The sequence below is a fragment of the Pelecanus crispus genome, chromosome 6 (genome assembly GCF_030463565.1).
Source record: "Pelecanus crispus isolate bPelCri1 chromosome 6, bPelCri1.pri, whole genome shotgun sequence".
Classification (NCBI taxonomy): Eukaryota; Metazoa; Chordata; class Aves; order Pelecaniformes; family Pelecanidae; genus Pelecanus; species Pelecanus crispus.
This window is the reverse complement of record NC_134648.1, coordinates 9,660,250-9,676,906: the sequence shown is the minus strand read 5'-3', so window position 1 is coordinate 9,676,906 and position 16,657 is coordinate 9,660,250. Positions and strand designations below refer to the sequence as shown.

Below are 16,657 nucleotides of genomic sequence, written 5' to 3'. Positions count from 1 at the left end.
GCCAGCAGGAGCAGATCCATATGAAGGCAGAACAGGCTTCCCTTGGTGAATTTCATTTGAACTTGGATATCCTGGCTATAAAAGCAAACTCTGCATATGTTATCACCGATTTAAGAAATGAAACCTCTCGCATGGAGCTGAGTACTGAAAAATATTTCATTTCTCCATTATTCCCCTCTTTATTTACAGCCATACAGCAGGATATGAAAATGAGAACCACAGTGCTCCCATGTTATACAGCTGTGGGGCCCAATACAGAATACACACCCATGGAGTTTTTAGAGGCATACAAGTGAGTATAGTAGGGCATTCTTCATAGGGAAGCAAAACTGCTGCCTGTTTATAATGTTCATTTACTACTTCACTGGTATTTATAAATCCATCCTTGATTTGCGGTTTCCCTGTGTTATCAAGAAATGCTTTACATAAGTGTCCGGACTTCACTGAAACCGTTGAAGTATGATGTAAGATTTCTTTCTGACACAGTCATTTAAAATTGTTTATTTCTTCTAAAATATGTCTGTGAGACAATATTCCTTACCAGCTTCTAAGGATGGTCCAAAATACACGATCCAGTTTCCAACTTCTAGCTCCAGTCGCTTTGGCTGTGTGAAGCTTCTGTGGTTACAATGAACTATGTCTGATAACTGTATATAAGAAAGTGTTAGGTGACATTTTGCTTTTACAGATTTCTGAAACTTTGCTAAGTCGAACATATTTCCTTAAAACAAAATACAGTAAGTGATTGTTTCCTAATGACTAAGTAATTAGTGAATATTTGGAAGGAACTTACCATTTATGGGAGTTAATTTCCTCCCTTTCTGAAACAGTCATATCATCAATAAATACCACTGTAAAAGATATACCCTCTTAAAACTGATGGCAAAGTTATTACATAATATTTGTCTCTTTTGTGTTGCTCTGTGTTGTCAACATACACGAATGTTTTCACATAGCATCTTTTCTCCTCTTCCTTTTCTGTATAGTTAACAAGTTATTATTCAGTAGCAAGCTCTCAGAAACAGGCTTGTGAGCCGGCTTTTGTTGAGTGAATAAAAGTAAGCAGTTGACATTGTTTAAGGAAGTTAATTATCCCAGAAGGAGAAGATCATCTTGATGGAACATTGTGACAGTGGCCAAAATGCATTAAGGCTGAACTATTCACCGGCTCCACCTAGACAGTCTTTCTGTTTTGTTTTTTACCAATTTGTTTTAACCCAATACATTAATTTCCCTGTCCTTTAACATCATATGAGTATTTAAAATAAAGAGGAGAATGCTACCCTGGCTCGTACAATTATCTCTTACACTAGTACAAGCCTAAAACCATTTCATATGCCAATGAGTGTTCTTCCAGGACTGTGTGATTATACATGTGGTCAGAATGTGGCCCATTTAATCTTGCATATAAATATTAGTGAGAGAATTTAATAAGTAGAGGTCACTGTAATTCACCTGCAAATAATTTTAATACTCTGCAAAGTACAGATTAAGGTATACTAAGGTTGTACTTCCTTAATGTAGAATAAAATAAAATTGCCTGTTTGCAGTATAATATATTTAAGTATCTCTGTCATGGAGAAATGCCTCTGATGGTTTGTCTTTGAATATATTAAGTAAACACTTGAGAACATACACATTGCATTAACAAGTCTCTGTCGTTGTAGGATGTCCGGCGGGTGCCAGGAGTAGCTCCAACTATTGTCCGATCAGCAAGTGAGACAAATGAAAAACGTCCCTTCATGTGTGCGTACCCTGGCTGTAACAAGCGATACTTTAAGTTGTCCCATTTACAGATGCACAGCAGAAAGCACACTGGTAAGTGTCAGCATGGGTTGGTATAAATTATGTTACAGAACTGGACAGCAAAGTGGGTAGGGTGATTTTAAAATAGCATAAGGTGCAAGACATGATCTGCCAGGTCAGGGGCAGTGAGAACCCGTCAGATGAGTATGTATGTGCTCTGTCATCTGGGCAATCCCTCTTTTGGGTGCAGAAAACTCTTGAATCTAGTGAAGAAAAACACAGAGCAGTGCTGACAGCCAGTAGATCACCCCCCTCCCTCTCTTACTGTTACAGGGCATCATTCAGGGCTGTGAATCGTGTCGTCCCCCCATCCCCCTGTCCCCCCCCGCCATTTGGGAGCATCAAAGCTTGCTCCAAATCTTAACTGTTGTTAACTATTAAGAAGTTTCCTCTGCAAGAGGAACCTAGATATTGAGCATCCTCTTGTCCTCCTGTGTAAGCCTTTTCTGGTTGGGAGTGGAGGCAGGGATTGGCAAATGAGCTTCCTTGCTATGGGATCTTTCTGTGAAGAATTGAGCCTGAAACCAGTCATTTGTAGGATAAGATCTGGATTCTCTCTGAGTTCAGTCAATATAAGTTACATCTTAAAATGTGGAAATCAAATGCCCTGCTGCACCTTGCCAAAGAGTAAACAGAACTATTTTTCCTATTGGGAGATTTATACTGTTGGAAATGTAAAATTATGATGTACCTTCAGATATGCTCCTTGTGCATTTTTTTGATTGCCTGTCATATTTTTGTTTAGACAGTTCTTTCTGTGCTAATCTAGAAACCTGTGGATAAAAATCTGTAAATATAAATATGGATGTTCAATTAGCCATTAACATGACAGAAGGTCAAAGGGATGAAACAGACAACAGGAAGGCATCTATACTGCTGTAACCTAGCAGATTGTCTAATATTTCATAAAAAATAGTTGCAAGCTTTTCCTTTTGGAGACCATGTGGTGACATTAGTTACTTGCGTAAAATACTTACAGGTGAGAAATGAACGTCACAAAGTATTTTTAATTGCTGAATGGGCAAGTCACAAAATATTCAGATAGACATCTTCAGTGTCGCTCAGATTACACATTCAAGATAATTTAGATTGTACCTGGAATTTAGTCTCTAGAGATGAAGGTCTACAGAAACGCTATTCTATTTTCTGTAAATAAATTTGAAACAAGAAAATTTGGAGATCTTTTGGGGTCCATTAACTGCAGTATTTTTCTCAAGTATGCCTAGACAGTTCTGAATTTTTCTCATAATCACTATTTCTTTCATTCCTAAATTGATTTACTCTGTATTTTAACAGTCATAATTTGTTTGGTCTTGTCCTGTATTTTATTCCATTTAGTTGCTCGGCTTTTGCAATATTATTTCTGGATGCATCACAAGGACTTCAGCTTACATCTTCTTTTTCCTTAACTGGAGAAGATTTTCAGAATGATACCACATATAATCTAGGCATGTAGAGTCACAAAAGCCCCAAAAGACATAGGGGATAGGACTAGAGAGACTTCTCCCATTGGCTTTGAGGTCATACATGCCTCTCCTTTGGTTTATGCTATAGTGGAACAGGGTAGAGGAAAAACATTTTTTTCCCTTCAAACATCTCTTCTGTGCAGGTGGGCCCAGATCTTTCTGCCACTATATTTTGATGTGTTGACAACAAAACTTATTTATTCCTCAAACCTTGCAAATTACTTTCCGTAAGAGGCCAACTTGATTCCCAAAGCTTGTATTTGCCGATATAAACATTGCCATTGATAAAACCACGTAAGCTTTTGAGGTTGGTTGGAGGTTGGAGCCAAAGAGGAAGCAAAGGATAGTGCGCTGCTGGTATGAGAATTGCTTGGGTAACTTGCCTGGCTGATGCATTCAGATTTAAGATCAGGAGGGAGTTCTCCCCTTTATCGGGCTGGCAGGGTTTTGTCCTCAGCCTGTTGTATGGGTATAGCCATTCTCTCTGATTTTTGCCTGGAAATTTTACTTACCAAATTCCCAGCTGCTGTAGAGGCTTAGAATATGATGCTCTTCATTTCTCGTCTCCTCCTGTGGTCTGTTAGTCCCAGTTTTTGGGAGTGCTTGGTGAACTATACTGTATGGGAGCACCTGGAGTGGATAGTCTACAAACACTTCTGATTTATTTTCTTGGCTGCTTGGTGTGGTGGAGGGTCTGGCCTTGGTGGTCATAATGGACTTTTTCAGTCCCATGCTCTTGGGGAGTCCTGTGCAGTTGAACTGACTGTTATGGTGCAAAGCTATTTCCAGTCTCCTTTGTAACTTCATGTCTTTGTCTGTCTAACCCTGATTTGTGTCTCCTGCGTGTGGAAAAGCTGATTGTCAAAAACAAAATTTGAAAAACAGTTTTCTCCAAGGGCAGATCAGTCATCACTATGAAGAATGTGTGTATCTTGTTGATAACAGTTATGGTAGCTACAGTCTACACTTCTCTGCACCTTCTTTCTTTTCTCCACCTGCTTGTTTTTATATGTTAGGGGATATCTTAAGGGGCCAGTATGACTCCAGTGAGGCTGTTAGTTTATGTTGATAATTATGTGGCTGTCTCTTACACTCTGTGATCACCTTTCTGTCTGTAACCCAGTGAACTCCAAAACCTTATTCTAGAGTTCTCTACTAGGTACAGAAATTGGGCTTGGTGGAATTAGCATATTAGACAGCAAGTAGTTGGCAAACATAACACCTAATATTCTTACTAAACAAAGGGATGTGTCTCTTCCTCTTCTGCTTCAATGTTTTGATGGGGAGTAATGCTGACGAGCCAGTCTAAAGTCAGGAGAGCTGTCAGATGTTGGCTTACGTGGAGGATAATTTGGTTGTGTTTGGTATACCTCTCTACAGCCGACATAAAATTTTGCTAGTCCTCCTGTGAGGTGGTTCTGGATTCACTCATGGGTTTGAAGCTCTTCCACCTTCCTTAGTGTAATGGTAGGTCAATTTTTTAAATGATGAACACATGATTTGAAAGCAAGCTGTTACATATATCTGATACTAAACCAGCAGATAGTATCTTTGCAGAATAATGTTGGCTCTTGATTATATTTTTTCTTTCTATAATAGATACTTACAGAGGTCTGGCTCATCAGATCTTCCATTCTTCACCGGTTGTAGTATTGCAAAATCAAGCAGGGCCCTGAAACACGAAGTTGGATTCTGTAATCAGTTTTTACCAATGTTTCAACATAGCCTTAGTTGAAAATATGTTGACATTTTGTACCCTCCAAGACTGCTTATCCATTGTTAACAATGCCTTCATTGAAACATGTACAGCCAAAAAAGCTTTTTTCTTATCTTGGTGTATTTTGCTGCAGTAGATAGGCCTCTGAAAGGAAATGCAAAAATACATACAACTTTTCAACAGTACAGCAAATAATGTGAGTTGTCATCCTGTGGCAGACTTCAGAGACTTCTTTGCAAAAGCAAATTGATGTCTAGACCTCCATAAATTTCATTTATGGTGGAAACATCAGCATTCTTGCCAGAGACCCTTTGGTTTCAGTGCCACACATCGGAAAAACTGGCTTTATCGTAATGGAAAGCTGAGCATCTGTGCAAAGAAAATCTCCCTGCCTGTTTGCCAGGGATATTCTTCAGCCTAAATGTGCTCAGCTGCAGGTATGAGCTTCTACAATGAAGTATGAGAATCTGTACATCAGGAAGGTTGTCCTTATGTAGGTAGGGGACTCAGGTCTCGCTGGTGAATTTCTGAGGTTCTGGAGGCTGTAAGTAATGCAGTCTAATAATTATTTTTATGCTAATCATCTAACAATGGCTTCTTTGCTTTGACAAAAACAAATATCCTTTTACTCTGGCATGTGCCGCTGTGCTGCTAAATGCTTTACAGTCATTAGTACAGTTCATAATTACAACGCCTTTGAAAGACAGAGCTCTGTCCTCTATATACAGAGATGATAAATTGATAAATGGGTGTAATTGTGCCTGAGCTGGGAATTGCACAGGCTCTCCTCTGAAGAGTCCAGTGTGGTAACTTCTAGGGTAGCACTCTTTCACTAATGTTGCATTGAAATACCGACCTTTGTACTTAAGCCACAGAATACCATTCTGCAGAATACAGTGGAAGCTGAAAGCTCACGTGGGTTCAAGAAACAACTGGACTAATTAATGGAAAGAAACTCCATTAATGAGTGTTAAACAGAAAGCCGCCTTTGGTTTAGAAAGTTGCTAACTCATGAACTGTTGGATACTAGGAGAGTGTCCAAGGAAAGTACTGCTGCATCCTTGCTATCTTCTGCTCTCCTGCAGGCATCTTTGGTGAGCCATGGTGGGAGACTGCTGGGCTGGATGGACCTTTGGCCTCACCAGCACGGACTTCTTTTAGGCTTTCATTTCTATGGCATAAAATAAGAATACTTATGTATTCAAAATACAAGATCAGTTTCAAAACGGTAATGACATCTCACACCTGAACTATAGTGTGAAGATGACAGAAAACGTTACCTATAAAGGCTCCCTACTAAATGAAGAAAATCTAAGTTTGCTAAAGCAAATTATATTGAATAGAAAATTGTTATATTAGTGAGGTAAAGTTGTGATTATGGGGTTGTGCTCATTTGATTAAGTGGGTATACAAGAAAAGGGGTTTAAATTGGTGAAGGGAGTATAGACTTCAGATTCTCAGACTTGCAGTCTCTGGTTTCAAAATCACCTTACTCTCCTCATGTTGTCTTGTTATCGGTGGGCTTTTGCTCTTGCAGCACTCCTTAATTAAATGCAATGATTATGAATATTTTGTGCAACTGCTATTAACAGTAGAAAATTCTGTTTTCCCATGCGTCTGGGCAAATGAATTTGCTCCGGAGAAAATGTGCATGCTTCCTCTAGTTTAAGTGAACTATTTTTGAGCAAATAGGTTTATTTTATTAGAAGCATTTATTGCAATATGTGCAAAAACTGATTCATACTTGTTCTGCAATTGTTGAGCTTTATTTTTTCTAAATATTTTCCTAAATATTAAAGAACTGCTATTCCCGCTATCCTTTCTCATCTTGACTATTTCATTATGCACGAAGTTTAGCTTCTCTTTCAGTAATGAAATGTAAATAATCATGGAAGCCTCTGAGTTGCAGGTGGAAGGACTGGTGAAGATTTATCTTCATCTCTTGTTTTGTTTTGAAATTGTATGTGGTCACATAGGAAGGTGACAGCACTATAGGATTTTTTTCATACATTGAGAGACTTCAGCCTTTTACTGGAGAGGCTTTAACAGGGCTGGGGAAGCTAGACACTGCTCTAACCCTTCTCGGTGTAGTGACTTAATGAGGTACTAACAGAGTTTTTCTAATGTGGGACTGTCGTCTGCTCTGATGAAACTTATGGGAGTTAACAGGTATGTGACAGTTGGCTTTGGCAGGCATTTTGCTTGGCACTAGCTGACATGGAAGATGTAGAAGGAAAGGGAAAGGAAATTAGGATTTCTGTCCAAATATTGTGCTTCTTTTTGTTTGTTTGCTTTTTGTTTTCTAAGCAGCGTCATCATATCTCTGTGTAAGCACCTTGGATTGATCCCTTTAATAGATGCATTGGTTAAATTTGTCCTTAATTTAATCAAGATTCTATTTCAAAGTATTTAAAGAAATACTTCCATGTGCATGCCATCAGACCTGCTATACTGTTTTATTCAAATACCTCCTTAACCATCTTCTGCGTTTATATTGCAATTAGCAGACAATCATCCTGTCACTGCATTCTGCTCTGCTGACATTCCCCCTCTTAAATCTGCCAAAGGGCTGAATTCCTTGGAAGTAAGTGGTTTCTGAAAAGCAGGCACCCCCCAGGGAGTCCTTGCGGTCAAAGTGTATGGAACTATTTCAAACACCTGTGGCAACTTTAATCCCTTATGCTAATAAATTAAGCACAGCAGACATGGAAACTGTCCACACCTAGGTTTGAGAATCAGTAAACTCCTTTGGGTGACTGTCACAGGAAGTTGGCTTGTTTTTGCAGATTTAGTTGCTTTTGTAAAATTTTGATCTTAGCTACACCAGTATGAATTTGGAATGCTGTACTTAATATGCTGCTTATACTGTGTCACCTAGATCAGACAGCTTCTGCTTTAAACTAAACTAGTTTGCATTGTTATCTCAGAATACCAGTGCAAACAGAATACATTTCCTCATTGTAATAAAATAAAAAATGCAGACACTTGCAATGAAGATTTATGAAAGTGATAGGTGTTTAAAAATATACCCAGAGAAATTAAACCCTCTGTCTACTTCAGCTGATGTTTTTCTTTAGGTCCTTCCTACTGGACCTTTGTTTTACATCTCAGCTTTGCACTGTAGACAAAGCAGGTCCCAGCTGGTCTCATGTGTACCTTCCAGATAAAGCCCAGGATCCTCCCAGCTTTGCAGTGAGAGATGTTTCCTTACTTCTTGTGCTGAGGCCTCTGCACAGGGCTGTGGCACTGTAACCAGACTTTATGTAGGTATAAATGTAATTATATCTGAGGCTTTTGCAGGATTCCAGTGTTGTGCAAAGGGGCCTTAGGCTAGATGCAAGACAGATCTGAAAGATCATACAGCTCCTCCTGTAACAGCATAAGGATTATTTTTTTCTGCGCTGGCCAAATTTCACCAACTCTGTGTTGGTGAATGTATGCTACATGCCAGCAGTGTTTCCCTCTTTCCTTGAGCTCCTTGATTGCTGCATTTTTTTTTGCATGTTTGTGTGGTTGGTGAAGTCCTTTGCATTGAAAACCATGTTCATCTGAGACATTAGCTTGTAGGGATTTCATTTTTTTTAAAAGTCAGAATCTCACTTTTTGTCCCAGAGAAAACCCATCCTGAGGATCTCTGCTGAATCTGTATGGGAGGTGGAGGAAGAGTTTATATTTACATGAGGCTTTGCAATAATTCACAGGCTTGCCTGCGGGAGGTGTGCAGCTACAATGAGAAATTCCATTTATTGGTGCTTTATGGAAGAAACATAATTTGTGTTTGGGGGAAGAATATGTATTTTTCTGTGGTTGAATTTTGCTCAGTTTCTTTTAATTCGTTTAGTGTGGTTAAAATTGCCACCTACTTGGATGTCATTTGTTTAGTTTTTGCTTTAAATCCAGTTTCGAGCAAACTGCAAGTTGTTCCCTTGTACAAATTATGTATTACTGAAACAGGTGTAAAGGGTTTAATATGGTTTTCAGAGAAATATAAACCAAGAGATTTCTGTTCTTTTCCAGCAGAAAACGATAAAAAAATTTCATGCAACCTGAAATTTTGTGTAGCTTTAACCTAACCAGCTATTTTTTTAGAATGAGCAGATTCAATCTAAGTGTCAATGCAGTAGAATTATGCCAGCCTTTCCCCACTGATTCTAGCACAGTTGTATGGCTTTATAGCAAATGAGTCCTGGTGTACCACTAGACTGCTTTAGACAGGAGAGAAGTCCAAGTCTTTTAGTGTAACATGTTTCATCTTCTGATTCTAGTTGACGTGTTCCCTCATTTAGCCACATTTTCTGGTAAACTGTTTGTCCTTTACAGGTGAAAAACCTTATCAGTGTGATTTTAAGGACTGTGAACGAAGATTTTCTCGTTCAGACCAACTGAAACGGCACCAAAGACGACACACAGGTTTGTTGGCAACACATTGCTACTCATTAGAGTTCATCTTTACATGTGAATTGCGATTCAAAAAGTATACTTCTAAACTTCTATTTTTCTGATGTTGTGTCTGCTCATACATGATACCTGTAGTGCCAAATTCTTGAAGTTAGCTTTAGGAGAGGACTGCAGCTGAGGGTTTTTTGTTGGCATTTCAGCGCTACTATGGTTGTATAGGTGACCCTGTATTCCTGCCGCCATCTTTTTGAAACAGCTTTCTTAATGAAACTGTTTGCTCTCTACTGTATCACCAATATAGGGAATATATTACTTTTAAGAACCGAACAGTTCTGCAACAAAAAGTTGCCAATGAGTAACCTGATAAACACTACTGTTGGCATTCTGATGTTTGTGTGGCAGGGCTAATAGGTGAGCGCTGCCTGTGCATAACCTGAAAGGCTGGTGGAATTACTGTGCATTTATATGTGGAAAGCAGAAGTGGAGAAGCAAAAGCCACACTAGCTATAATGCTTAAGACCTGAATTCAGCAAACCACTTAAGCTTAGATTTGAGCCTTTCTTGAATTTTGCCAACTAAATAAGGATTCTAGGAGCAACAAGGAGAGAAATGTCAAAAGATCTAGCTGGTTGGATTGCACAGATAGCCTGGAAAGTGTATAGCAGTTCACATGCAGTGAAGAGGGCAGCAGCAGTCATGAATGGGTCTGGGTCCCAGCTAGACTTGTATATCTTTCTCTGTGAATCATTTACTGGGTGAAATGTTCCGAGACAGCCAAAACTACTTGTGAGTTTTGTCCAAATTCAGCAAGTTGTTTTTTGCGCATACACCATTTTCTGGAAACTTCAAGACAGCCCATTTCAGCATTTCAGGAGTTCTTGGAGGTCTAGATTAGATTGACAGGGGAGGCAGCTGCCCTCTTCAAAGTCACAGAAGAGGAGATGGTGATGACTCCAACCTCCTAGCTGTGAGTGGAACCATGAGGGCATTCTGCATGGAACATGAGAAAAGGCTTCAGAGTACTCCTCTGACCGACTCACAGCAAGACATTGCATTTGGGTCTCCTATATCTCAGGGAGTGGCCTGACAATTGGGTTACTCACTGTTCTGTGGAGGATTTCTGCCTACTACTTTTCTTGCTAAAGATGTTCTATCCCACTCAAACGATGTTACTGAGAGATGTGGGAAGTGTCTCTGAAAGCTGGTAGTAAAAGTACTCTGTTGGGATGTTACATTTTTAGCACCTGCATGCTAGAACATAATCTGTGTTAAGCAGTCCCGAAGACTTAACGTGTAGTGTGTAAAGTAATAGAAGTGTAAGGTAAATTAAGCCTGTTGGGAGCATATAAAAATATACCTCAGCACCTCTATTCTTCTTATGTCATATTTGCTTATACATGATACCAATAGTGCCAAGGCACAGGATCAGAATTAACAATGTTTGCATATCCTCCTTAGTCCAACAGTGTAAGTGGGTGTTCACTTACGATGGTGCTGTTTGGATGTTTCAGACCCAGCCATCAGAAGAGGAGGTTACAAAGGGATGGTAGCCTGATTAATGACTTTCCGTAATGTGTAGGCATGAAGCTGGGAGGAGCAGTTGCAGTAATTAGTAAAAAAAAATCCAGGCTTTTGAAAATTCAGAAATAGCTGATTTCATTCACCCTTCCGAAAGGTGTTGGGACATAAAAATAGATTTTTTTTTTTTTTTTTTGTCTCTTCAGGTGTGAAGCCCTTCCAGTGTAAAACCTGTCAGAGAAAGTTCTCTAGATCTGATCATCTGAAGACTCATACCAGGACTCATACAGGTAAAACAAGTGCGTAAACTTTTCTTCACATTTATATTTCATTATTTTTTAAGTTTAAATCAATATTGTTGTAAATTACATGATTAGAAAGTCTCTTAACCAGGAGTTAAATATTCAAAACAACAGGAAGAATTCCAGACTGTGGTGATTTTTCAGTGTGACTACATTCCCCAAGTGTCATAGTCACTTTTCACAAAAGAATTTAGGTGATTTTGGAAACTATGCTTTCTTCCTTCATGTTTAAAGAAATTTCAGCTTGGCAAAATATATTTTGTCAGCTATTGTGAAATGAACATCATGGTCTCAGCCCACAAATGTCAAGTTGATCTACTGCCTTTACTGAAAAAACCCTACAAGATAGAAATTTTAATTCTAGCTTCAGCCGAAGGTCTGTAATCTAAAGCACTCATGCCTACTCATGCTTCTCCTAAGTGTCAGTTGAGCCTAATGCAGGATAGCACGGCAAAGCTCTTGCTGTTGCTGCTTGTACTGTAATCTCTCCAGAAGATAAAAGGAATGCCTTTTGCAAACTCACACTGACAGACACTAAAGTAAAAGCTTACTCAAATATTCAAGGACCTTTTTGTAGAAACCATAGTATTTCATATAAATGCAGGTCAAAAAACAGGAGGCCATTTTAGTCTACTCTGCCCTCATGTAAACACCATTAAGGAGAAACTGCAGCAACCTCCATATTTTAGTTTTAAGTTTTAGAACTATTCCTATGAACTGGCATTTTCTATTTCCTTCCACTATATATGCAGTATTTTTACCAAGTAATTGTTTACCGAGCACTTTGACATATTATTAGATGTCACAGTGTTTTCTATACTGGTGTTAACCTTTCAAATTCAGTCTCTGTACAGATGGACAAGGAGCCTGAAAATCTTTTTCTCCCTCCTAAGGATTCTTTTTTCTCTTCTGGACCATAAAAACACATATTTAAGACTTTCAAAAATAAAAGAGAAATTTTAATAAAGGAAATGATTCACCTGAGAACAATGGCATTTTCTGTGGCACTGGCCAAATAAATGCTTCAAGTAATGGCTGTATCTACACTTGCAATCTGCAAATGGTAAAGGGCATGGCTGTGTTCCTGGGTTCTCCCCATAGTCTCATGCTGAGCTGCAGGGCCTGGGTCTGTGTGCGTTTGCATGAAGAAAGATATTTTCTTAATCAGCAACAGGTAACATTCTGGTAGAGACAAAACGGCAAGTGGTTGTCACATGCTAGCAAGTCAAGATAAACTACATTCCCCATCACATTTCATTGCTAACTGATCTGCTAATTCATTACTTTCATGAGTCCAGTAATTTTTTATCACAGATTAGCTAAATCAGTGAAGAACTTGCTCTCTTTTTTCTAGTGAAACTCATCTCCCCGTTCTAGTTCTTCCTTGCCCCACGTGATCCAAGCCCACACTGCACTCATTGCTGAAAGCAGCTTCACTTGAGCACTGATAACCTCATAGCACGGACCTTTGCGTGGGCTTGCTGCCTGCTGCTGGCTCAGGTTCTGTGTGAGCTCTGCAGCCCAGCTGCGTGCTGCTGTGATGATGCTCCTGTCAGCAGTTTTGGATGTGTCGTGCTCCTTTGACTGTAAAATACACATATCCTGAGGGCAGTGAGCACGAGTGGTGGGTGGGGATTTTTCGTCTCCATCTTGCCCTGTAGCTTCTTTCCTCTTTCTTTCTTGTACCTCCAACAAAGCACCTAGCTCAAGTTAACTTGCTCCGTGTTAAATCTCGATGAAGCAAAGCACAGGTGACTTCCATCTAATTCCATCCTAATTTTAAATCAAATGCCAGACTATTTGTTAAGCTGCAAATTCAGGTTTTTTTTGTCTCCACAAGCAATTTTACTGTGCCAGTGATCTTTGCTGTAGAAAGCAAAAAAATGAATCAAAGGAAAATTCCATACACCTATATACATTTTTAGCAATGGAAATGTGAAGCTGTACAAAGCAATTTGTGCCCAGCACAGAACTAATAGGGATTGCTGCCCCCTGTTGCGAGAGGACAACCAGAATTGCTTGTGAAACAGTAAAACTGTTCTGCTTTTACTGTGGTAGTTCAGTGAAAAACTGGCCAGTAATAGATAACTCACATCAGTTCACAGAATGGTTTTGCTAATGCTGCTGAGATGAAAGAAGACCACTTTATATGATCTGTGATTTTTATCAGTAGCTCTGACCAGATCAATTTTGTCCCATGCTGTTTTATGCATTCATGTGAGATAGTTGATGCTTTTGCCAGCATGTGTGTTAAGTGGATAAAGTAGATTTTAAACACCCCCCCTAAATATATGGCACGGGATTTTGCAAACAGAAATACACATTTATGCCAATCCCAGATCCCCTTTTGCCTGAATTTGGATGTTTGTGAAATGCACAAAGTGCGAGGCAAAGAAGAAGAGAAGATGTCTGGGTGAGTTCGTACCACCCCATTGTGTCTTGAGTTGGAGAGTATGAAGTGTGTAGACAGCACTGAAGAGCCCAGTCCCAGAGCTGAACCTACTTTAAAATATTGTATCTATTTTTGGGGAAAAAAAAAAGAAAATGAGATTCTAAAAGAAACATGAGTCACCGAGCACTGCTCTGAGCTAATGAAAGCATTCCATCAGCATTCCTGCGGCATCAGAAACACGGCCTGAAATTCCATTTAAACATTGTAGAAAATCAAGAGACCAGATTAAACTGTAAAAAGGTGATGGCATTTCTTGCTAAAATTGAATGTGCTTTGCTTGGGGTCATTTTTAGTGAACATTATATTCATGGGCATGTTAGAAAAATACTGAATATTTTGAGCCTTTAACATCTCCCATAGAGGAGAATGTACTTTATTGAGACAGTAGTGGGAAACTTTCAGTCTGGCTCAGCAGACTTCATGCTGAACTCTGTTGCTTCTACCATATTCACTTACACTCACCAGTTTCAAAGAACTTCAGCCAAAACTCATTGAACGAGCTGGAAAAACTCTCCTTGACTTGAGGTCAAGCTCTAAATAGTCACTGACAATTTTCACAGTGACTAACAGTGTGTCTGCACCACAGTCCAAGGTGTGACTGAAGCTCGTGCAACTGCCAGAGTGACTTTTAAACTAGTTCGTTCAAGAGCTGAGAGCAGCGTAGACATGGCAACACGGTGTTCAGTAAGGGCCTGTCTTCAGGAGCAAACCACTGCAAAATGTTCTACGTCATCTGAAAAGGCTGTTGTTAACGATCAGCTGAGGGAGATGTAAGAAAGTACTGAGCGCTGATGTGAGCAGGAATTGAGGGCACTCCCACACCCTCTCAGGACAGCCCGGGATGCCTTTCCTCCTGACAGGGCCTCTGCCTAGCTCCTCACAACCCTGCAGAAAGAAAACAAATAGCAGTGTCTCAGGCGAGCTGTATACCCAGTTAATAACAGGGTGTTTTGTTAACAGGTGAAAAGCCTTTCAGTTGCCGGTGGCCCAGCTGTCAAAAAAAATTTGCCAGGTCTGATGAATTAGTTCGTCATCACAACATGCACCAGAGGAACATGACTAAACTGCAGTTGGCCCTTTAGACAGTTCAAACAAGTGAATAAACCAGATGGGACATTATGAGCTACTGCAAACTTTATCAGCCATCTTCGATCACCTCTGTCAGAAAGCTGCAGCTGTCTTCGCATCCCATTTGACACAAGTTAACTAAACCGTAGGATTCTGCTCAGCCTTGTCTTCCATTTGGACTTACACAAGTTCCTATTCAATAAGTTCAAGAGATTTTTATTTGTAATTTTGTTAAAAAATAAGCAAGATGGCCACAGTTTCAAGATTACTATAAACTGTGCTTACCTTTCACATCTGTCTCCAGTTTTCTGGTTTTATTTTCACTAAAACTTTTCTAGGTACATATTGTTGTACCTTTTTAACTCCTGCAGTGGGTAGGGTGATTCCTCCCTGTTGAAGGTAAGCTTTACGCTTACCGCATCCGTGAATGCGCTGATGTTTCCAAATGCTAGTACAGCTATCTTCACAAAATGAGGTGGAACAATCACCCGAGATACTTTTGGTAAACTTTGTACTCGTACTGCCAAAGGGCAAGCTTTTAAAGTTGGAAGCTCTGCTTTTGAATTCCACAAATCAAACCTTTTTTTAAAGGACATATTTCTAGAGCAGCTAAAGGTAGATGAACCAGAGCACCTCTGTACAGAAAATAAGAATCTTACCATTAAGTTAACTTGTTTTTTAAATAATCACATAATTGATCCCCCAAAACTGTTTTGTTTGTCAAATAACTTTCTCCCTTTCTCTCTCTCTTTTTAATGTATTGGTTTAGATTTATTCTATCATGAGATGCATAGATCTCCTTTACACAAAACTAGTTCCAATCATTGTAGACATTTGGGATTTGTTTACAATGTAAAGCCACACTGGTTATGTGGCTAGCAAGCTGTATAAACTTAAAACTGAACTTTTAATGGGGCTGGTCCAGGATCTCCATTAACAGATTACTCTTAAGATAAGTAACTTAAAAAGACTCTTTGTCAAGTATATGTGAAAAAGACATTATTAGTGTAAGGAAATATATTGTTTCAGGGTTTTGGGAGGAGGGGTTTATTATTTACTTTTAATTGCTTGAAATTGTGTGTATATATATATATCTGATAATGTATTGCTCTTAGACATCTAAAATTAGAAAGTGTATAAATATTAGATGCATCACTGTTCTGATGTTGTTGCTGTTACAAACTATTGATAACACTAAGAATGTAACCTGCATTTTTCACTGAGCTTTCAATTAAAGCCCATTCAAAGAGAAACAAATGAGAGTCCAACAGATGTCTTGTTTCATGTCTGGTATTAAATTTCAAATGCCCTGTCCAATAGTATCCTTTTTTTTTTTTTTTTTTTTTTTTTTTTTTTTTTTTTTTATGTAAAGGTACCACCAGCACTGATGACCACTAGTTAACCTGTCCAGGTCTTGACCACAATTTATCCATCTCACTTGGGAATCATACTGGCAGCAGCAAACAGTGTCAAGTTTCATATTGTGCTATAAAACAGTTCCTTCAATTGTTCGTCTTCTTACCAAACTATTCCTTTTCTTTCGACCTGTAAGACTTGTATAAGAACTTTATAGAATAGTAAAACCCAGTTTATAAATAGCAGTACTGGCCTTCTGTAGAACTGCGCTGAAATCATAAGAACAGCTAACTTCTTAGATTAGGATGTCATAGACTGACTTCTAAGTAAAAGTTAACTTAGAGTTGGGGTGGCTTAAATCAGTTCAGCAGGTTGAAAAAGACAGTCTTTCTTAGATGATGAAGTGTGAAAATGAAGATAAAAAAATATTACTGTTTCTTTGTCATCCTGCCTACTTTTCTTTGGAAGTAAGTACAGCCTGCCTCAGCACCCTTTGACCTTGCAAAATATTTGTATCTCTTTAGCAAAAATCTTTAATGTATCTTGCCAAGCTTTTTTCTCTAATGTACACAAT

At 39.0% G+C, this 16,657-nt stretch overlaps 1 protein-coding gene across 6 annotated transcripts in view; it reads left to right on the top strand.

Moving 5' to 3' along the window:
- The window catches only part of WT1 (WT1 transcription factor), a 38,221-nt gene extending 22,096 nt beyond the window's left edge, over positions 1-16,125 (top strand). Inside the window, exons 5-9 of one of the 6 annotated variants that reach the window (XM_075712586.1) lie at positions 190-292; positions 1,668-1,818; positions 9,310-9,399; positions 11,112-11,195; positions 16,100-16,125. In XM_075712586.1, the coding sequence (XP_075568701.1) occupies positions 190-292; positions 1,668-1,818; positions 9,310-9,399; positions 11,112-11,195; positions 16,100-16,125 (454 nt within the window). Of the gene's footprint in view, positions 1-189; positions 293-1,667; positions 1,819-9,309; positions 9,400-11,111; positions 11,205-14,619; positions 14,742-16,099 lie in introns of those variants that run through there. The other 5 variants (XM_075712585.1, XM_075712582.1, XM_075712581.1 and 2 more) reach the window with 5 other exon arrangements.
- The last annotated feature ends 532 nt before the right edge of the window (positions 16,126-16,657 follow it).